The following is a 23,699-nucleotide window of genomic DNA, read 5'->3' as shown; positions in this document are numbered from 1 at the left end:
TCTGGGACCTGGAAACTCAACTCATGTCAGGGATAAAGGACAAGTACAGGCACACGTACCATGACTGGCCCCTAGGTTCTGTCACAGAACACAGTTCCTCCTAGGTGTGGTCTGGACCCCTCACGACTTCAAAACTTTCTGATCTACACAGGACCTACATGCACCTTCAATCCCACTCCTCAAAAGTGACAGGGGAATTAAATGCGGGCTGCAGGATGATATACCTGCTTCATCTCATGTTTTAAAAATCTCTTGGCTTTAACACAGTGACTGCTGATACACAGCCACACAAATAAAACCTCTAGGGTCCTGGATAGTAAGAGGGCAGAGAGAGCTTCAGATAAACTGGCCTAAAGGCTTCACTGGGGTGCTTGTTTCGGCAGCACATATACTAAAGGCTCCATGGGGGGCGGGTGGATGTGAGGGAGAGTCTAGAGCCTGTGGGGACCATAGGAAGCTAGTGGTCACTTAGACAAAGGCTTCCAGGCAGTGGTAGAAGTAGGTGGCCAGGAGAGGGGTCATCAGCCAGGCCAGTGCACGAGGTAGGACTCATGAGACTTGGTGCCCAGTGGGTGGTGAGGAGCTGGGTCTCCACTTGGTTGATCAGTGAGAGGCACAGGCTACCAGGGACAGTGCTGGGTGAGCAGAGCAGGTACAGACAGGCCCTGGCCCCTTTCCTGCACAAAACCTCAGTTCTGTGGTGCTCTTCTTGTCCTGCTTGTCAGGAAGGACCCCCAGAGTCCCTGGCCTAGAGCACCATCTGGAGGTCTCACCATCACTGACCAGTGAGGACAACGGGACTACTCTGAGCCATGAAGCTCAAAGAGGCAGCCACTTTGGGAAAAAAGGGAGATGAAAGGCAGAATGTAGCCACTCTCTTGGGGAAAACGCTGTGAGGTAAATGCTGCTGTCACTGTCACTCCTGACGCAGAGACAAGCTGGGCAGGCAGACCATTATGGACACCTACCGCCCTTCAGGTCAGCAGAGGCCCCCACGTACTGAAAGTTGTCCATGTTGATGACGTCGATGATAGGCGACACCACTCGAGTCCTGTCCTGAGCAGGACGGAGAGGAGAGCAGCTGGTCAGATTCCAGCACAGCCAACAGTCTGTGTCCCCAGGCCTCCCTGCCAGGCAATCATGGCACAGAGCAACAGCCTCCCACCTGAGGGGACAGCTGGGCCCAGGACACTTCTGCCATCTGTTCATCCCACTAAAGGCAAGGACTGTGCAGCAGGTCTGGGTTGCCTCCAAAATTTCAACCACAGGATTGCTGTCATCTCATGGAATCTAAGTCCAGCTGCATCAGGATCAGTTATTATTATTATCATTGAAGGGCAGCAGCAGAGCTTAAGAGCAGGCCCACAAAACCAGAGCTGCATACAGAGTGTGAGAAAGATGTGGAGAGTATCAATATTACTATAGCAGAGGGGAAACTGAGGTAACCAGAGGATTCTAGTCCTAAGCTTGGCCCCATGGGTGATTCCACCAAATCCTCCCCTCCTGAGCCACCTCTGTGACAGTGTCAGGGGCACAGAGTCTCCACACTGAGGCCTCTCACTGCTAGGCCTCTGTATTCCACAGCTGCCATGGCCAGCCCTCAGTACACAGTCACAGGCTGAGTGCTTCCCCTAGGCCATATCAGCAGCCCTCATTAGCAGAAGACTTGGAAAAACAATCTCACAATAGAATAAGTGAAGAAGGAACAATCTAACCACACATGCAGATTTACAGGGAAAACAGTCTGCACAGCCACTGAGAACAGAATGAACCTGTCTCAGTCTGGCCCTGGGTGGGTGGGTAGGGTCAAAGAATATATGTTTCGTATTTCTTTTGATAAGATGAGAACTAGTGAGAGTCAATCACCTCAGCACTTTCCCAGTAACAGAGGCCGGTGTGAGATGGCTCTGAATTCCACACAGGCCACTGGCTGTGTGGACACCGACATGTGGCCACCTGGGTACGGCTCTGCTTTCCAAGGACAGTGGCAGTGGGAATCTCTGCAGGGCTGGGTAGGGGGGAATTCCAGGGTGGGTTCTGTGGTGCACATGTACAGGTGTACATAAGAAATCAACTCAGTTTGGGATCAGATGGAACCCATCCTACCATCTGCCACCTGCATGGTCTGGGAAACATTATCAAAGGGCTACAGCCATCTCCCATCTCAAGTGGGGGTAACAAGCACCTAGTGTGTTGCTTGAACCCAGTAAAGGGCAGTGAATGGGATCTTTGTAATTGTGGGCAGCCCTTGGTTATTTAGTATTTTGTGACGTGCTGGCTGTCAGTTCTCACTGTGATGGTAAGGGCAAAAGGGCTTATTAATTTTCCACTTCCCTACACAGGGTTTGTCTTACTGCCCCTGAGGAAACACTTTCATAGCAGGATGGAGAGAAAGTCAATAAAACAAGCAGAAGGCAGAAAAATAACACAGGGCCACACTACTATTTGTGATGATGGTTCCAGGAGGCCAAGGGTGCCCAAAGTGTGGCCATGGTCAACCTGATGGCCCTGCCTAGCCACTGGGCAGTGACCACAGCCTACTTCTCTCCGTGAGACTCGAGTGATCAGCCAGCCCAGTCCTCACTGAGAGCAGAGAGGTCCTGGATGTGTCTCCAGCATGGATTGTACTCCCAGATGTCAGGCATGCTCCAGCCATATATGTCTCCCAAGCTCCCAGAGCTGCTGTCAGCTACAAGCAAAGACGGAGGGTGCAGAAGATTCCTTAGCCAGCAGAGTGCCCACAAGTCTCTGCTAAGCATCTCCCCCCTCAAGTGACTGTTCCCCATGGCAGTGGATCCCCAAGGCCCATGAAACACTCTGAACTAATATCCCAGGGCTGCTGACAGCTTTTCTGGTGTCCAGGAATCCTGCAGCCAGCATGACCTGCTCCTCCCCACACCGTCCTTCCTATGCCCACCACGCAGCCTCACCTCAGCAACCCGCTCCAGCAGTGGCTCCAGCCAGTGCTCATTACACTCACAGTGGCTGTCCAGGAAGGTCAGGACCTTGGCCTGGGCGGCATCAGCACCCCGGACCCGGGAGCGCATCAGGCCTGTGGAGTGAAGGGAAGACCAGATAAGGACAGGCTGCCTGCTGGGCACTGAGCTCCCTGCAGACCTGACTGGCAGGGTCAGTGCTGCCCTGTGGTTACCAAGGCAGAGTCTATCAGGAATTTTTAAAGAATATAGTTAACTGTGTGGCTGGGAAGACAAACAGAACTACTATGTCCTAAGAAAGACCTTCACATAGCTGAAGTTCCCCTCATCCAACACCCGCTCTTCTCATTCCCTCCTCACAGTGACCTAGGTTCTTAGCCCAGTGAACCCCCAAATTTAAAGCACCTGAGTTAATACCTAGACATACTGTTCTGATTTCCAAGCAGGTCAAGTGCACGCTCTGATAAGACTAGCAAGTGCTCTATCAGTTATAAACTACCATCATGGAACATAGTTTCTTCCTTTCTTTCCCCCGCCTCCTTCTCCCTCTTTACCCCTCCCCTCCTCCTCCTCTTTTAAAGCCTGTACTACTTCCCTTTCTAGATGTCTGTGACAGCATATGTTTAAGTTTAAATTCATAAAGTTATTCTGTAGCTTGTTTAGAGGGCAAAAATAATGCAGCACATTGTAAGGTTTTTGGTTTGTTGTAGGTTTGGGGGACTGGTGTGCATCTAGCAAGCAGAGCTCCCTCAGGGGAAGTTTAGGTATCATTCAACATCTGTGCCGATGCTCTCAGTGGCTGGAACAGGTGTGGACAGTACTGCCAAGGGGCTCGATCTCTGTGCTGTCAGATCCTTGCTTAAGGATACTTTCCTTCCTTGACTCCAGTGGGACCACTCAGGGAACCAGAGAAAGAATGTGTTGATGGAGGAATCCAGCTGGATCCTGGGTTAGTGGCCACCCTCTGACTGTGGCAGTGGCAGGGGTTCTCCAGCTCTGGGGCTTTCAGGGACTGAAAGATTTCTCCAGCCTGAAAAGGAGCTAAGCATCCAGCCACCAGTACACTGCCACTGAGCTGCACCCTAGACTGCCCTGGATGATGACTATGCTGATCTGAGCTTCCAGACTCACTTGTCAGCCCAGCACGTTCCCCAGAGAGCTCTTCTACACCCTTACAGCAGGCTTGTAAGTGAGCTCCACTCGGACATGACTGATGGCAGTTCTGGGGTTGGCATTTACAGAGTTGTACAAGTGCATAATTAAAGTGCTCCCCCCCAGTTTGGATGGTTCAGCTTCAGCAGGCTGTCAAACTTAAGCCTGTTATTTTATCAGATGCCTGGAGTCTGGAGTCATTAAACTTCTTACGGCTAAATCTTTGTTGTTTCTCTAAACAAGTCAAGGGACTTAATGGAGATTTTCTCAGTTGTGAAAGAGAGAAGCCCACTTTCTAAGTAGGTGAGTAAAGTGTAATTTGCACTCTTGCCCTAGTGCATACACAATTTCAATTAAGCTTTTAATTGTTCTTCCTATATCTGCTGGGACACGGTTCCTAGCTGCTCTGGGGAGAGGGGAGAGACAGAAAGACTAGACCACTAATCCCTCTCTTAGCCAAAGCACTTCCTTAAGGTATTACAGGACTCAGGTAAGTCAAAATTCTGCCACTTCAACACCTATACAAGAAGGGAGACTTACCTTCTCGGCGATCATTCCTTAGGACCCGAACCTTCTCTATTTTCCCCAAGAGGGCCCCGTCCTCAGCTAGGAAAGAAAAAGAAGGGCATGGTGAACCCCACGTTGAATGGAGCTCCACACTGGAGCATGGTACCTCTTGGTCATCTATAGGCTGGCCTTTTCCTTGGGGCCCAGGAGAGGTGGCCCTCCCTGTGGCCCCATGTACTCTACTAACATCCCACCTAGGGGGCTGTGTGGGAGGCAGGGCCACACTCCTGGTACTCACGATCATTGCTGTAGTCATCCACCAGGATGATCTCCTTTATGAGATGGGGTGGACTTCTCTTCAGCACACTGAGGAAAGATAGGAAGGTAAAGGCTGTGGGCCCAGAGAGGCCTCACTTACACAGGGACATATCCTATCTTGGCCCATCTTTGGCTGGAGAAGCCAGTAGACACTCCTGGTGTTGAGGGGTCCGGATGCCCTGTCTGAAGCATCCACTACTGAAGCACCCACTACTGGCCTGACTGCCTGGGACATAACTCGCATCAGCACCCCACCAGGAGATGCTCCCACAAGGATGTCACAGATAATGATGGTGTCCCTGGGGCTCACCTGACCACTGTTCTCAGCAAGGCTGACCTGGCTTCGTTGTGGAATGTGATTACCACACTGGTGGCCGGCAAGTCCACCCTCCACTGCTTCCTCTGACACCTGCGAGGGAGAGAGGTATCCTGAGCATAGACAGCAGAAGGGTTGTGGCCAGCCTCTGAGGTCACAGTCAGGCCAAGCTGCCAGCGAGGATCAGCTGTAATGAACCACCCATCAGCTGCAGCAGCCACGGGTCAGCTGTGGGGTGCAGCACTAGGATGACACATGGAGACAAAACAACTGAAGTCACCCTCAGAGACAGCTCTTGGGACAGAAAAGATTGAGAACACCTTTCTAACACACAAGAGAGTATGCTGTCACAGAGTGAAACCCTCTCTACTGGCTCAAACATTTCTAGCCATGTGCTCCTCGCAGTCGCCCCTGGGGCCCCTGTGCTTCTGCTCTTCTCCCATTAGCCTTCTGTCCACCATGAGCTTGTGCGCTTCCTAAGGGCCAGAACCTGGTTCTCATGGGCAAGGGGATGCACTGCCCATTCTCCCTTATCAGAACATAAGGAACTAAGTGATGGCGAGCTGATCAGTAAGCTTGGTCCGTAGCTCCATTCCCTGAGCAGCAGGCAGCACAGCTCATCTAACAGGAATCAACAGGCACCTCTCCAGTTCAGGCTCCATGGACAGATGCTGGCTGGAAGATCCCTGAATGCTACTTAGAAACAGGACTCACGCAGCTGCAGGCTGAAGATGTCGAAGTATCACAGGGTAGAAATGACATCAAGGGAGGACAGAGGTCAGCAGAATCTACCCAAGGAGACTACCCAGCAACCTATGAATTGGAGGATACAAGCACAATGCAATGTTCCCAGAGTCCCAAGAGAACAAGGTCCATGGGCAGGGTGGGAGCTTTCAGGGACAGAGGCAATCTGCTAACTGTAGCTGAATGCAGCAGAGTCACCAAACTGGTGACACTACAGACATTGGCTTGGCAAGGAAGCCAGGAGGTCCTTCTGTGCCACTGTTGTCATAGAGTATTCTGCCCCAAGACAGACAAGGGAACACCTTCTGGGGGTAACATGCTAAAGACTTGGTTTATGTTCTAGCTGTTAATGTGGGTTCCACAGCCACGAATTAACTGCTCCCAGAATTAAAGACAGCAACTTTCTTGTACAGGAAATCAGTGAGAAAAGGAGACAGATTTTAATAAAAGTTGGAGCTCAGCCATGGCTAAAACATTCAAGTTGCTAAGGACTGAAGGGGATGCTCAAGCAGCTAGTGGACAGTGAGTGCTTCTTGCGGAAGAATGGATGGCAGTTGCAAACTTCACCTGAGGGCTGTGAAAATGACCCCAGGAGGCAGATTTTTTTCAATATGCACAGGAAAAGCAGCACCATATGCAGCTATTAGGTCAGAATCTTTGGTTATTATAAAGCCAGCTTGTTTTAATTAACCATAAAAAAACTGCGTAACAATCACTGTTGTTTGGGGACATTCTGGAATTATAAACTCACTGTGTCCAAAGCTTTACTGACAAGCAGACTGATACGCTAGTTTTTATTTCAATTTTAAGAATTAGCAGATAGTTTGATTAAGGAAGTGAGAATCTGAAGGCTTCAACTGTAAACAAATTACCAAATAATGTCACTCCCAAGACCCCAATCTGTAATGCTAATGAAATAAAGACCCCCACATTGAGAGGCCTCAATTTCCTCAGCAATTAGATTCCACTTAACTCTGTGGGAAGACTAAGATGCAGACCCGGGCTGGATGCGAACATTCAGAAGGAAACACAAGGTAGCATTTTTCACTCTCAAATCACAGAAAACCTAGCAGATCCAATCATGCTCTGCTCTTTCATTTTCCTCTTCTCTGCAGGAAGCCTCCTCTCCTTGAGCGTCTGGTTCTCGCAGGGCTCCTGAACATGCAGGGCTGCTGCATTTGCACCATTTATTAAAATTTCTCTACATATTCATAAGGCATCAAGTTTGGCTAAGACTTGGCAACTGGGACTTAAGAGAGACCCACCCTCAAGGTAGGGGAATAATAAGTAAAAATGGAAGCATTTCATGCCGTGAATAAGAAAAGGCAGGCTGGGAGATGGTCTTTAACAAAGGCATAAAATTTCCTTTTAAAGAGCCATTTTCCCTGCGACAGCCTTTTGCTGCCCCAGAGGCAGTGAGAAAGCTCAGCACAACAGTGTGGGGGTGCCAGCACGGCAGCCAGGGCCTTCCTACATCCTCCCTTGGGGACCTGAGCCCATCCAATGTCCCAAAGGAAGCAGCAGCAGGCACTGAGAAGAGGACAGGTGTGGGGCAGACTAGGCCCTGCATGTGCTTTTACAGGTCGAGTGTTACAGGGTCACCAAAACCTTCCTCTCCTGTAAACTGAAGACTTCAAGCCAGACACAGCCTGGTGTGGCATTGTATGCCTGCAATCCCAGATACTTGGGAGGCTGAGGCAGAAGGATCACAAATTTGCAGTCAGCATGGGCAACTTAGCATGATCCTGTCTCAAAAAAAACAATAAATAAAAATAAAAAGGGCTGAGATGCAGCTCAGAGATACAAAGCTTACCTGTACCTGGGAACAACCCCAGTAATGACAAAAAAAAAAAAAAGAGAAAAACCAGACATAAAGTCTTTTGTTGTGTTTTAATGGGAATTAAACCCAGGGATTGCATACATTGTCGGACTTTTTTCTTTTTAGGCAGAGTCTCACTGAGTTGCCCAAGCTGGCCTCCAACATGAAACTCTCCTGCTTCAGCCTCCCAAGTAGCTGTGATTGAAGGTGTGTGCAACTAGACCTGACATAAAGATTAAGACAAAAAACCAAAACAGCAGTTGGTATTGGCAGAGGCTGCCATCTAGGTACAGGGTATGGAGTGGGGTTTTTTCTAGTAACCTGGAGATGAGGCCAACAAGTCAAGTTCTTTGGGAGTGGGAAGCGGGTCCACTTTCAAGTACATATGCAGTGCCAGAACAAGGTGGTCACAGTAAAAAAGGAGAAGGTTCTTAGATTTGCAGGAGCTCAAAGAAGGAAAAGCAGGGGCAGACGGGGGAACAAGCTTGACAGTAAGTGAGAGATGCCCAGGGAGAGTGTGTGGCCGGCAGCAAAACTACACTTGCTGCGAGATGGCTACCAAAACCAAACAGAGGGTCACAGGAAAGAAAGACCATGGGAAAACACACTCTCCTAGAGGCACCTGTAACTCAGTTTTTAAAGAAAAACACTAAGTAATTAAAAATGATTAGTGTTAGTCTGTTTTTGCTGCTATAACAGAGCGCCTCATACTGAGTAATTAGGAAGTCCACAGGTTTATTTTGCTCAAGGCTCTGGAGTCTGGGCTGTCCAGGAACATGGTGCCAGGGCCCCCATGCAGCATCCTAACATGGTGAAGGACACACAGGTACTGGTGACAGAGAGGGCAACTGGGGCTAAACTCACAACCAACCCATGCTGGAGACAGTGACACTCACCCATCCTGAGGGTGGGGCCCTCACCACCCAACCATTTCTGAAAGCTCCACTCCTGATGCCACTGCCATGGCAATTACATTTCGACATGACTTTTGTAGAGAGCATTTAAAACACAGCAGTTAGTAATTAAGCATTAGTTCATGTTTTCACAAAGCCAGGTTTCCGCTATGGGAAAAATGGAAACAGGCTTCAAAAGCAATGCTGACCCTCTACAGTGCTTCCCAACCCTGCAGCCCGAGCCCAAAGGCAGGATCCCTGGGCGAGGTGTTCTGATCAGGACTGTCCACCAGCGCAGGGGCAGACGTGCTGGGAGTCAGGTCACAGAAGGCCAGTCTCCACATAGGCACACACTCCCCTGCCTCTGCTTCCCTGTGTGATATCTTAAGCACAGACGGTGGCGGCTCTAGGCAAGGCCACATTATCTCTAGGCCATGGGTGCTGTGATATGGACTTCACAAATTACCCAACTGGCCTTCAACTCATCTGCTCTGTGGACTCCTTCTGAGTCTGCCCTGAAAGGTCTACCTCTTTTGCTGGTGGCAAAACAAGGCAAAGCAAAAAAGTCCCTGGGTTTGGGATGCTGAATGCCCACTCTTGGACCACAGTGCATTTGCCAAGCCAGAAAGTCTCCCTTGGTCTTTGGTAGGCAATGTTACCATCAGTGATGACCCTGGGTATGTATGTGAAGTGTTTCAAACAATACCCTGCAGAGATGGTGTACAAGTACCCGGGCACCTCTACTCTGCCATATCAAACTTCCCACTTTGCAATGCTGGTCAGATTTTCTAAATGAAATGACATGACAGGTAGTAATTATAGTCCCTTTTCTGTCCCTTGCTACCTGTCTTAGTTACTCTCTCATTGCTGGGAGAAAATACTCAACACCCCCAAGTTAACTGCTACTACCAGCTTGAAGCACCAGTGGTACATGTGTGACTGTCCCATCGGGCTGCTCGTACCACTCATGGTACAAATGGATCTAATCACTTTTATTGGTCTTTTTACTAACAAAATTAATAAAAAGCCACCTGATGGGACAGTCATGCAGGTTCAAGCTGCCCAGCAGCAAGACATATGAATTACAGCTCCACAGTGAATGTGTTAAAGGAGGAGAGGTTTATTTTGGCTCAGTTTGTAGAGGTTTCAGTCCATAATCAGCTGGCTCCAAGGTACAGTGGCATGTCAGAGGAGAAACAGTTCATGACATGGCAGATAGGAAGCAGAGAAGGAGCAAGGAAGGAGCATATATATATATATATATATATATATATATATATATATATATATGTGCATATCCTTCCAGGCCACACCTCCAATGACCTACCTGTTCCCACCAGGCTTTACCTCCCAACATCACACCCAGCTATAAACCCTTCAGTGGACTAACCCAGTGACAAGTATCACACCCCCATGATCCAGTAACCTCCCCAAAAGCCTCAACTATGAGTGCATGAGGCTCTGGGGGACATCTAGATACAAAGCATAACACGACCTCAATCCCCATCTCCACCATAAGTAATGACTACCCTGAATTTGGTGCTTCATTATTCTGTGTTTTTAATACACAAAACAGTTCATATTCATGAATGGTGTTTAGTATCTTTTTCCATGCACATGGTGTCTGTGCTGAGACACCATTTTTGGGAGGGTACCTGCCCCAACACAGCCCTTCTCCATCCATGCCCACTGCACATCAGACCACATGCAGGGCCCCTCCTGCTGAAGCCACGTTCTCCCTGTTAGAAGCACAGAAATACAGGCTGTCCCTGTCCAGGCCTGAGTTCCTCTACATCATTCACCTACGGGGGACTGCTGGTTACAGATTGCGTGCTTCTGTCTCTCCTGGATGGCACTGGCTCACTCCCCATTGTGGCTGTTCGTGCTTTACTCCTGCCCTAGCATACGAGATAATACTGCTCCACAGTCTCACCATCTCCGATATCACTGGATTTTCAAGCTGTGCCAGTCAGTCTCCTATGAATTGGCCTGTTTATTCTATTTCATTTGCCCAATTGCCGGTGAGGCCACATGTCTTTTCTACATTTATGTGCTGGCTGCTTTGTTTCTTCTGCTAACTGCCTGCTTGTATGCTTCGTCCCCTTTTCTAGCTCTCTGATGATGGGAATTTGTATCTTCTGGATACTGCCCTTTATCAGCTGTGTGGCAAAACCTCTAAGTCTGTGGGAGATGTTTTTATTTCATAGTGCATTTAAATTTGCAAGTACATTTTAAAATTTTGCTTTTTCAATCTTTGGCTCAGGGGTAATGTTTAAGAAATTTTTTCTAACCTAAGATTATTAATATATTCTGATAGATTTTCTTCAAATGCTATAACTTTTAACCACTTACAAACTTAAATATTTAAATACAAGATGACCAAAAATTGCATTTTTTCCATTAATTTTTGTAAGAAAATATAACAGGAAATATAAAAATGACAATTTTATTCAATACAAGAATCAACTGGTTGAAATGACACCTGCTGAAGCAACGCTCAGGACAGTCAGCATATAAAGAAACATGCTGCTTGAGAGACACTTGGGGTAAGTTATGACCTGATTAAAAATGGTTTTAACTTTAGGTTATTCATCCTTTTTTTTAGGCAGTACTAGTGTGTGAATGCAGGGCCTTCACATTGAGCTTCCCCCTCATCCTTTTTTATTTTGAGACAGAGTCTTGCTAAATCACTAAGTTTCATAGGCTGGGACTGAACTTGCAATCCTCCTGCCTCAGCCTTCCAGAGTGCTCAGATTACAGGAATGCACCATCACCATGCCCAGTTCTAAATATATTTTTATGAATGATATACAAAATTTCATTTTCTTTTATATGGACAATCTATTGCCCTGGTATCATTTAATAGTTTTCTATTTCATCACTGCTGCCATCACCAAAACTTCACATGTGCACACACCTGTTCCTGATCCTGACACCTGTCTGTGTGACACTGCATTGAACTGCACTGCAGTCATTGAGGGTCCTGCAGGAAGGCTTTGTGTCTGATGGGAGGTGTGGTGCAAGGTGTATCAGCCATCTGTGACCATTTGCTTTTCTTCATGAATTTAAGAATCAGCTCTTTGGGCCGGGGATTTGGCTCAGTGGTATTGCCACCTGCTGCGCAAGCGCAAGGACTTGAGTTCGATCCCGGTACCAAAAACAAAAAAAAAGAATCAGCTCTTGAAGTTCCATCAAGGAAACCTTGAAGAACACCACAATGTAGTTACGACAAGTCTGAAGAGACTTCCCATTTTAAACCCCCTTCAATCATGCCTGTCACTCTCCCCACGAGGCCTGCACATCTGGCGGCACTCCCCAGCACCTGAAGGGCTCCTTGCCAACAGGGGTGGCTTCCCTTCCTGCCACACTTCCTCCTGGCCATTGCTGTGTGTGTTCTGGAATCCCGTGGGTGCCTCCTATCCGACCTGATGCTCTGCCTGAGGTCCTCCAGGTCTCCACCACCCACTTGTCCCTGTCTCTCCTGTCTTTACGCATCTAGAACCCTGGTCTCAGGATGCACTGGCCATGGCTGCCACACGACACATGCCTGAGGAAGAGCAGGAGCTGCCCCCCTCCCACCTTGTCCTGTCCTTACAGCAACAGGACGAGACTTTCACCAGCCAGCTCAGAGCCTGCCTTGATTTCTTCGGACCTTTTTCATCATGTCAGTAGCAAGTGCTGAGTGGAACGGTCCTCGGCCTCTGCTAAGTGACCATGCAGCTGCTCTCCTTTACACCACCAACGAGGTATGTTAGTACATTTTCTGATGTACATCACTCTGGCACTCCTAAAATAAACTCTTCTTTATAATTTTTTTTTAATACTGCTGTATTAGACTTGCTAGAACTTGGTTTAGGTTTTTCTTTTAATGAATAACCTTAAACTGGTGTTTGACTGGTGTACAAATTTCTGTTCTTAGACCTTCTTTCATACTATGGTTCTACTGAAGGAAACAGGGTCGCTTTCTCTCTGTAGTCTCTAAAATAGTCTTACATAAACCCATCTGAGCCTTGTAAATTTTGGAAAGGCAAATTTTTTATTGCTCAAAGTTTCTTTGGATGATATTTACTCATATTTTCTATTTCCTGAATGATTTTGGTAATTACATTTTCCTAGATTGCCCATTCCATATGTTTCAAATTTATTTGCATAAAAGTGTACTTAAAATTTTCTTATGATCTTAATTATGTCTTTCTTTTCATTCTTCATGTGAATCATGTTTTCTCTACTTTTGTCAGTTGGTATTCTTAGAGATTTACGTTTTTTAAAGATGAAGCCAGGTATGGTGACATGCACCTGTAATTTCAGCACGGTGGGAGGCCGAGGAAGGGGGATCATAAATTAGAGCCTAGCCTAGGCAACTTGGTGAGATCCTATCTTAAAATTTAAGAAAAGAAAGAGTTGGGGATGTAGCTTCTCAATGAGAAGGGCCTGGGTTCATTCTCTAATACTAGGGGGAAAAAAAAAAGCTTCACACAGTCTTCTCCGTCATTACATTTTTTTAATCCATTAACTTTTTATTTACTGTTATTTCCTTTTTTTGGCTCCCTTCAGCTACACCCTGTTGTTTACAGTGGACCTGAGCTGCTCTCTAACAAGGCCTGACTACAAATTCAGTCAAGCTCTTGAGCTGGAAACAAAAGGGCCCAGAGAGCAGGTGAGGGAGATGTCCACAGCGCAGTGATCAGCTCCGTACTCTGGGAGGAGAGTGACAAGCACCTGCTCCTGTCCTGTGCCAGCTTTGGAAGGACAGGGCAGCTAACGTACCCCCGCAGCCCCTCTGACCTCTGCCTTTCCCACAAGCCAGCATCTACACAAGTGCAAACCCCACCCCCTCAAATCAGGCAGGAGACAGCCAAGAAGGCCTGGGGCTAAGCTCAGATGAACAGTGCCAGAGAACTTTAGAAATTTAAAGGGCAGCTGTAAGTAGATCCTGTCACCTCCCAACCACCTCCTGGTTTGTAGATGGAGATTCAGGAGGAGGGGTAGTAACACCTGGACATGGGGAGGAAAACTCTGAACAGGGCTTCGCCCACTGCATGCCCCACATGTGTTGGTTCCTTCTGGGGCCCTCACCTACAGAAGTGCTGCATGAGTACCACTTCAAGGGCAATAGATCAATGGTCTAAATGACTGCCTTGGCAGCTGACATAGTATCCCATGGGCAACTAGGACATCCAGTTCAGCCTCTATTGTGGAGCCTGGGCTCCTGCCAGGCCGAGCCAATGGAGGCTGGGCATGTGCCACTCACACAGGATGCTGCTAGCCTCTGAGGAAACTGTTCAAAGGCATGGACCTTGACCATCACGAATCTTGCCTGGTGTACTGGGCACTGGACTTGCCCATAGTCTAATGCAGGTGCCTGGCCCCTGCTGCCTCCCACAGTGGGGCCCAGGCAATGAGGAGGCTGGCTGCTTTTAGCTTATGCAGAAGGCTCCACATGTTCTTGGCAACAACACTGCTCTGCCACACACGCGCCCAGGCAGCTCTGAAAGCTCAAGGCCTCTGACTGGTGAGCAGCATACATTCCAGAGGAGCTTGGCTCCCTGAGTTTGTTTCCCATGCTCTCTGCTATGACCTGACTTCAGGTACATCTGTCTGGATGTGCTGTGTACCCAAAACTTGCCTGGCTCTGGAGCTGGCACTCAGAGTCAAGGCTCAGCCTAGGAGTGAGGCCCTGAAGACAAGCCCAGGCCTATACTGGGCCTACGTAAGGCGTGACCCTTGGTCCTAGGCATTTCCACATACCCCACCATGTGTTGCTGTGAAATCTTCTGGAAGTCCAATGGGCCCCTAGATAAAAGTATGAGTTGGGAATGGAAGCAAAAGAAATGAAAAAGGGAAAGTGAAAGAATCCAGCTAGTTGTTCATAACGTTCATTTAATTGAGACACATTCTCTTTTTTTGGTACCAGGGATAGAACTCAGGACCCTGAGCTTTCGAGGCAGGCAATGGTACCACTGAGCTAAATGCCCAGCCCAAGACACATTCTTAATATCTCCCAACAGTGTAGACTATTCTGCTGCGGCCTTCTAAAACTAGAGAACCAAATCATAATATACTTAAAAACCTCTGTAGAACCCCCCTGAAATGAAGCTTCTTAAAAATCTGGGTGGCAGGAGATTTGAATAAGCCCTATTAATCACCTTAGGTTTTCTCACTTCAAAATTATTAACCTAAAACCACTTTCCTACATGCTGCCAGCCCCACACTCTGTCCCACAGAGAAAACAGAAGCAAGTTCAAAAACAAAATATTTATCCTCTTGTGACGTGAGAAATTGAGCCCATCTTATTTACTGCTCTGTCTTCGAAGGCCTCCAGGCCCCTCACAAAGGCAAGGGTTCTAGGAGTGACGGCACATAGGATTCCAGGGCCTGTGGAGTTCCACATCACACTCCCAGCTCACTAACACCACAGGCGTCCACCTGGCTGTGCACTGGGGGGGATGGATGTGCCATCTTGGAGGGAAGACACCAGGTATCCAGGTGATGCTTTCAGCAAGCTGCCGTTTGATTCCATCTTTCACTCAAGGACATCACCTGCCCTTTAGACCCTCCTGTTTTACAGACACCAAATTTTAACTGAAAACTTTGTGACGAGTCAAGAGCTATTGAAGCGGGGACAGTAACAGGCTGTCTGCAGCCACTCAAGCTGTCCCTAATACCCACCAAGCACAGCTAGGCTGGCAGCTCATGTTCACCTATGGGCTGGAGCCACTGCAGAGAGCAGGAGCAACCACTGTCCTTTAACCACATCCCTCCTAATGTGAGGGGCCCTCCTGCAGGGCCCTCCTCACAGGGCCTGCTCACATGGGCTTACACAGCTGCCCCTTCCTCACTGGCCTGCCCAGTTCAGTCTCAGTCCCTGCCCCTGCTTCCAGGGCCACCACCCACTCTCAGGGCCAGTGTGGGCTCCAGCTTTTTTTTGGTATCAGGGATCCAACTCAGGACCTTGCGCTTGCAAGGCAGGCGGCGGAACCACTGAGCTGAATCCTGGCCCTCCAGCTTTCATTCCCCTGCTCTGTGAAGAGACCTGCTTCAGTATGGTCAGCTCCCCCATCTCACGGTGGCAAATCTCGGTCCCAGGTCCCTTGGTTGGGGTTTCTCAGGCAGCTGACTTTCCTTCAGTGCACCCTACAGCATCCCCTTAACTGCTCCCCTAACACTTAGAAGACACATCAGCCAAGACACCCCACCCTGTGTCTTTGAGCTTGCGTGTATGGTGAAAGGCCAGGTTCTCTCTCACTCCACTGCCACTGGTAGCCAAGGGCCACACTGGATCCCCCCCCAGATGAGAGGCCAACAGTTGCTTAGGCACTGAGCACATGCCCATGGCCAGCCTGGCAGCATTTCACACGAGGCACAGGATACCAACTCTGCCATCCTTTTAGGCAAGCCCAGATAACGTGCTCCTGGGCCCCAGCAGTGACCACAGGCTCGTGACACCATGGAGCCTCCTGAGGATGTGAGCTCCTGGACCCCAGCAGTGACCATGGGCCCATGACACCATAGAGGGGCCTCCTGGCTACATCTCCCCAGCAGCACAAGAACCACTCTTTCACTTTTCTCTTGCAGATGCTATTGTGAGTGGATCACAAAGCCCCAGGGAGGTCCTGACTGACCTCAGGTGAATTCATTTCCTCAGCTTACGTCCACCACACAAAGAGCCATAACTAACCAGAAGTCCACTGGGGGCTTTCTGGAGAGATCTGTTTTGCAGGCAAGAGCAGAGAGTCACTGAAGAAAAGGTCATCTCTGCCTCTGCTTCCTGCCTCGAAAGTCAGATGCATGGAGCCATGGCAGCCTGGCACCACATGAGGCAACAAGGATGTAGCTCAAAGACCAAAATGCTTAAATAGGTATTGAGAGAATTAAAAAAGGTCCCCCAAACCCACCCAGGAAAGATCACCAGAGAGTCACTTCCAGGCTTTCTGTTTAAAAATTTAATAAAATGTCTTTTTTTGTTTAAAGCATCCCAACTGATATAATAAATGAACAAAACCAGAATGCTTCAGGGTTTCTTCCCGACAAAACCAAACATCTTTATGGAACAATATATACTGGATTATATAGGGAAAAGGAGGCAGGACTCATACCTTGCACACAGTGTACAATTCAGCATTCCTGTGCAGAGTAGAAAGCAATTTTCAGTAAACAAAGGCTCAGAAAGCCTTTTAGTTACATGATGAGCCTTGTGCAAAATTAAAAGCTCTATTCTAAAATAAAATAAATAAAATACTCAACTCATGGCATTAAACAGTAAGAAACATCGAACTATTTCAGTAATAGTTTAATAGACTTGTGTAAATATTATGCAAATTAAAAATTCTTTAAAGAAGATAATCATATTTTAATACTTAACAACAATCTGTGTCTAATCCCAAATAATATCAACAAAACCAGAAAGTGGGTGGAAGAAAGTAAAAGCATATTAATTCTTCATTTTAAAATATGCAATGTTTTATTCTTGGCATCAAACCAATACTTCTCCAAATATCTTTTGTTGTTGTTGAATTTTTATAAAGAAAAAACTGCAACTGACTGACTCAAAAGCAGAACACAAACTCTCTCAATCAAATGAAGAGAAAAACTCAAGAACCCAAGTAACAAAAGACAACCAAATAAACCAGACACACTGTCTACATGGGAGAAGACGATGGAAAAAACAAGGAAGAGTGAACAAAGCAGAATGATGAAACTCAGATGACAGATTAAACATGAAAATGGCTAAGAGTTTACTAAACTTCAAACCACCAGGTTGGCTTAAACATCAAAATAAAAGTATTCAGTTGCTTGCAAAACAAACTTCTGTGTGTCCCCCAAAGCTCATGTGTTTGAGCCAATGATAACCAGTATGGATGGTCAGGAACGGGTTAGCCAGCAAGGAGTTCAGCCCTCTCTCTTCCCATCTGCATCCCATCTGCTCCCTCTCCCACTGTCCACCACAAGATGAGCAGCATGAGGCCCTCACCAGAGGCCAGGTGAATGCTGGCACCATGCCCTTGGACATTCAGACTCCAGAACTACCCTCCAGATTCTCCTCTTTATAACTTATCCAGTCTTGGGTAATCTGTTACAGCAACAGAAAACACACCAAGATACAAACCCAAAATAAATGCCACCCCCAAAAATGAGTAATATTAGATAAAAGCATATTGAGAATAAGTAAATAAAGGAGAATATTAGTACACATTATACTCAGTAAAATGTGGGGTAAAAAAGACAATGTTCAATGGAAAGAGGTAATTTTATGTTAATAAAGATATAATCCATGAAAATATACCAACTATACTCCAAATCACACTATTAAAATACATCAAGCAGATGTTCCTCAGAACTATGAGGAAACTCATGACAGTACAGGGGAATGTCATCTATAAAGTGTAGTAAAGAAGTTCTAAATGTGATTAGTTAGGCTGATTTAACAGGAATATTTTGGACTTGAAACAATTTTAAGTATTAGTAGCCTTTTAAACCATACCTAATCAAATATGTGCAGAAAGGGGGCATGCAGGTGTGGTAGTGGGAGGCTGGGCTGTTCTTCTGCCTGGTTAGATGGGGAAAGTATGCAACCTCTCTGATTCTTGGTCTCTTAGCTACAGAACCACAGTAACAACAAAGACTGTGTCTGCCTCTCAGGCTGTGGTGGCAATTGAGTGAGAAATGCATAGGTAGTACTCAGCAAAGTGCCCAGCACAAAGGCCTCAATGAAAGGCAGTTGACGACAATGCTACGGTGCCATCAATATCGGCCACAAATTAAATTCTCCACATGCAGTAGAGAGTAAAGTTATAAAGTTGGGATGTCCGACTCCAAGGTGAGACAAAGAGGAAAACAATGACTTACATTTTAACTGATAGAAAAAAATCAATTTTGTGCATTTTTAAACTCTCTCCTAAATAGACATTATTAAAAGGAAAACAAAAGCAATTCCAGAAGAGTGAGAAATCACAATATTTTGGTAATTTAAACGTAGGTTTAAAAATAACCAAAATGAAAGCACTATATTTCATAATACATGAGACTCACCAGGTCTGCACTCAGAATTGAATTAAGAGACATGAATACAAAATACTGTTCTCATGGGACAGGGAATGCAGGGGAAAAAGGGAAGGAAACACAAAAACAAGCAGATGTGGATGCATGAGAAGGAGACGTGAGGATGCATACAGAAGTTGGATCTGCACACAGTGAAGACAAGGGTGAGGCCACCGTTCCCTCCCACTGTCAGCAAACCTTCACATCAGATGAAAGGGAAAGAGGAGAGGGAAGAGACAAAGCACACCACTGCTACACAAGAAAAGAGAGATAGGCTTGTCATTAATAAATATTTAAGCACATACACATACGATATTATGCTGACACATCTGAAAATATGAGGGTAATATTTATGCTCTTTGAGGAAGAGCATAAATTATCAATGTTATTCAAGTAAAACAGAAAAGCCTATATGTCAGTATTCACAGAAAGATTACTTTGACTAAAATAAAAATAGCTCTAGGTTTGGATGGTTTTTACAGGTGAATTTTAGGAAGCAACTAATTCTTTTGCAAATCAATCTTTCTTACACTTCTAGCGAGATTTAAGCATTTGTTCTAAATTCACTTTACAAAGTGAGCACAATCATGAGATCAAAGCCTAATGAAGGAAGTAGGGAGGGGAGGAGACAGGCAGGCTGGCTACAGATCATTTTACAATCATGAGTCTTAGTTCTAAACTCAACATAAAGCAATAGCCAAACTCAGCTGATACTGAGAACAAATTTCAGTACATTTCCAGAACCAAATACATTGTCATGTCAAATCTTCTGAATCAATGAGCACAGAGCTCATTTAAAAATACTCATCCCAACCCCGCCAGTGTACATCACCAGAGATCGGCTGCATGGACAGAAGCGGGAGGGCACAAAGCTGTCCAGAGCAAAACTACCATGAAAGCATTTCTTGCGTCTTAACTGACAGAAGCAGATGACTGGGGACAGCAAGTTTGATGAGACCTTGTTCATAAAAATTCACATGTCCCAACTATCAGAGGATGTAAGCGGTCAATCAAGAAGGATAGTCACAAGAAGAGATAATTGCTTTTAACTTTTTGGGGTGGTTTCCTTTTTAAATTTTTATTTACAAAAAATTGTATCTACTTTTAAAGTGATGTTCAAAGGAAAAAAATGATTTAAGAAAACAGGTATGTTGTAAAGTAAGAAGGACTGGGGGAGGCTGCCATGCAATTTTTCCATACAAGATGGACCAGATCAGTGTTCTGGATTTTTACACCTATCTGCCTAGAACACAGTCTGCCAGCACAGTTGCTGTCTCTGGGGTCACCAGCAGCTCATCCTAATTTCCTCTATCTAGGTTGGTGCTGTGCAAGCCCAAGCATGAACTGACCCAAAGAGCTGCCCCACAGGTGAGGAAAAACAGTGCTGTACCTGACAACCCATGCTCTGGCCTCCAGGGGTGTCCTGTGTGGAGGACCCCAGAGTCCTGGTCAACCGAGGCCCTTCACAGAGGATGTCAGTGGGTGACTGTGAGCCAGCAGTGACGCCTGGTGCCACTAACCTTCAGGGTGACCAGACCCAGAGGTTTTCCAACAATGAACACGAAACTTCAAATCCAAGCACAATGTTCTGATTGAGAAGCTTCCTTCTTTAATGGACTTGGAATTTCCAAAGACGTGGATTCTGTCCCTTTTGCTTACTGTTGGCAGGTAAAGGATTGAATGTAGTTAAGCCAGTTGTTATTCTAAGAGTCTGCATTTTCAATTCTACAGATGGAAGTGGGGGCTCTGGGCACTCATGGCGCTACCACCACCACCATCTGTGCATGTGGACGGATGGTGCTGGCTCATCAGTGACACGCTGCTTCCTTCAAGGTCATTAGAAAAGCCACAAGTGACCGCTGAAGCTACAGCACCAGGTGAAATATCAGCCTAAATGGCCGAGGAAATTGAAACTCTCACACTATTTTGATCATTTCCTGAAATATCAGAGGTCCTTCCACTTACAAAGCACACTGTACCTTCAGTTTTTTAATTCACAGGGACAGTGAGGTGATGAGTTTTGAGGTGATGGGCAGTTTGTCTACACTGAAGGGCTGATCCTATTTATCAAACAGTTGAGCCCATTTTTCTTGCTCTAATTTTCCTCTGAAACAGGTAGGATCCTTGTTTTTGGTCAATAATGAAACCTTCTGCACTCACAGCAAGTGGCCTTATATGCCAGACTGTGTCTGTCCTCAGTGCCTGCCCTTGGCCACATGCTGTGGGAGCAAAGGCTAACAGAGCACAGTACATTCTGTACCCACAGCTGATTTCACAAACCACCAGTCATGGTTAACTTTCTGTACTTCTGTAGTTGACTGCAGCTTATAAGCCCTTTCATACACTTTTAGATACCTGGGCTTAGTAATAATACTATGAGACAGACAGGGCAAGTGTTATTACTACTTTGCAGATAAAAACCCAGGATATAGAGAGATCAATATAACCTTGGTCAGAGAGCAGTAAGCAGCAGAGCAAAAAACTACACCTCTCAACTTAAAAGTCCACTGATAGTTCTGTTTACTCTCATGTGGGGTAGACATTGCAGTTCAGGGCAAAATTTATGAACTATCAAATTCTTTTTTTTAAAATTAATTTTATTGGTACATTTTAGGTATACAATATAATGACATTCATCACTGGAAATTTGCACCTTTACATAGTCTCTCTTGGTTCTTATTTTTTCCCCATTCCCTTGTCCTCCCTTCAACCCCTCCATCCCTCCCTATTTACAATGATTTTGTTTCCATTTTTCCATTTTCTCATATTAATTCCATTCCCTTCTTTCCTTTCCCCTACTCCTCCCACTTCCCCTTCCCCTTTGCCTCTTTTCTTCCTATTGCACGTTATCTATTATAGTTTTTAGTCCTTATTTACACTTTCAGTTTCTCACACCAGAGAAACTATTTGGTATTTACACATGTGTGTCCTATTTATTTCACTTAAGAGTATCACCTCAATGTGCATCCATTTAGATATAAATGCCTTTAATTTCTCATTTTTTATGGCTGAGTAGTACTCCATTTTATTTAAAAACACACACACACACACACATTTTCTTTATCCAGTCTCCAGTTGATAGGCAATTGGGCTGCTTCCAAGTTTTAGCTATTACAAACTGTGCTGCTGTGAACATGAGTGCACATATATCACTGTGGTATGATTCTTTTAATTCTTTGGGGAAGATACCCAGCAGCAGGGGAATAGCTGGATCAAATGGGACTTCCAGTCCTAGTTCTTTGAGGTATCTCCATACTGATTTCCACAGTGGTTGCACCAGTCTGCACTCCCACCAGCAGTGGAGCAGTTGAACTATCAAATTCTTAAGAAACTAGATTCCAAGTAAAACTTCTCAGGTATCTCCCTGCTTTCAGGGATCATAAAGTTCCTTGTTATAGACCAAACTACTCAGGATAGCAATGAGAATTTTGGGATGAAATGCGCCAAAAATATCTACTTGAAGTCACTGGAGAAACAGCCAGGCAGCCAGGTGTTGTGGGCTAGAAGGTGTGGTGGAGAGTTCACTGAGAGCAAGGCCAGAACCCTGATCCACTTCTCCTTGAGCATGAAGCTGGGAGGCTGAACCAGCCAACCTGGCAATGGCTTTGCAGGCCAAAGGCCCATTCAGCTTCCTGAGGTACATTGCACCAGGCAGGAACGAAGCAGAACTCAGCGCTTGTCTTAGTTACTTTCCTCATTGGCGAGACAAAATACCCAACACCCAAAGTCAAAGGGGGAAAGCTTCATTGTAGCTCACAGTTTGAAGAAGTTTCAGTTCATAGTTGGCTCGCTCCAAGGCAGGGTGGCATGGCAGAGGATAACAGTTCATAGCAGGCAGAAGGCAGCCAGGCAACAAGGAAGCAAGGCATACCCCCTAAAGGCAGGTAGCACTCACACCCAGGGAGGGCCTAGGGCCTTCCCATTATACACACCCAGAACTATGGCAACCAATCAGTGAACTAATTTAGTAATCACTCATCCTTGATCCCAGCATCACACACTTAATCCCAACATCACACACTTTAGATCCAGCCACCTCTGAAAAGCCCTACCTATGACCGCATGAAGCTTGGGCGGGGCGGGGGGCGGGTGCGGCGGGGATCTAGATACAAGTCATTACAGGGCCTGCTAGAAAATAGGGCAAATGAGAACTGGAAACTGACCAGTCTTCTCACACTTGGACCAAGCCCACATTTATACTCATCACTCTGAACGTGACTAAGGTGATCTGCACTGGTTTAATTGCAGAGGACAAAACTAAATTCTCCTTGAAGGACTAAGAAATTAGCTATGGCCTTTAAATATCTCTCTGTATTTATTCAGACACGGTAAAATACAGTTAAGAATTCAGTAGATGGATTTAAAAGATTAGATATAGCAGAGGGAGGGATCAGTGAATAGGAAACAAGCTAACAGAAATACATCCACACTAAGGTACGGGGATTAAAAAGAAAACGAGTACAGGAAAGAACTTAAAAATTTCAGGCAAGCCCCACCTGCCACCGGGCCAGCAAGGCCACTTGGGCTCAGAGAAGAGCAGTCCACATGTGCAATGCCCTAGGTAGTACCTCGGTCACCTGGACTTGGGTCTCCATCAGCACACAGCGGGGAAGGCTGGCCAGCTTGCCACAGAGTGATGGCCTTCTCTGGGAAGGACAAAGGCTGGGGCACACTAATGGAATGTCACCAAATGCCAAAGTAAAGACAAGTCCAGGGTCCCCCAGACCCCCTGCATTCCTTATCACAGTCCCAGATCTCTTGGCCCCTGAAGAGAAAAACCCTACATCCGTAACATTTGCCTTAACCAAAGCTGTGGCCAAACCCAACCCAGCTGAGCTCAATGTAAAAGCTTTTCCTGGCATCAGCAGGGTTTGTGGGATGTCTGGTGGTGCCTTTTCCCACAGTCCTCAACCCTAACCAACTCTCAAAACAGTGATGGGAATGCTGACACTCCAGCCGACGAGTGCTCCAATCTC

At 46.4% G+C, this 23,699-nt stretch overlaps 1 protein-coding gene across 1 annotated transcript in view; it reads right to left on the bottom strand.

Moving 5' to 3' along the window:
* The window catches only part of Galnt2 (polypeptide N-acetylgalactosaminyltransferase 2), a 141,473-nt gene that overhangs the window by 24,226 nt on the left and 93,548 nt on the right, over window positions 1–23,699 (bottom strand). The window contains exons 4-8 of the mRNA XM_004854680.3: window positions 5,224–5,322; window positions 4,894–4,961; window positions 4,629–4,694; window positions 2,931–3,052; window positions 969–1,056 (exon numbers count right to left, since the gene is read on the bottom strand). Of these exons, the coding sequence (XP_004854737.1) occupies window positions 969–1,056; window positions 2,931–3,052; window positions 4,629–4,694; window positions 4,894–4,961; window positions 5,224–5,322 (443 nt within the window). The remainder of the gene's footprint in view (window positions 1–968; window positions 1,057–2,930; window positions 3,053–4,628; window positions 4,695–4,893; window positions 4,962–5,223; window positions 5,323–23,699) is intronic.

Source organism: Heterocephalus glaber, unplaced genomic scaffold (genome assembly GCF_053883595.1).
Source record: "Heterocephalus glaber isolate CG9 unplaced genomic scaffold, H.glaber_assembly_v1.0 deba00001472, whole genome shotgun sequence".
Lineage (NCBI taxonomy): Eukaryota > Metazoa > Chordata > Mammalia > Rodentia > Bathyergidae > Heterocephalus > Heterocephalus glaber.
Note: the sequence above shows the minus strand (reverse complement) of the source record. Positions and strands in the feature narration are given on the sequence as shown.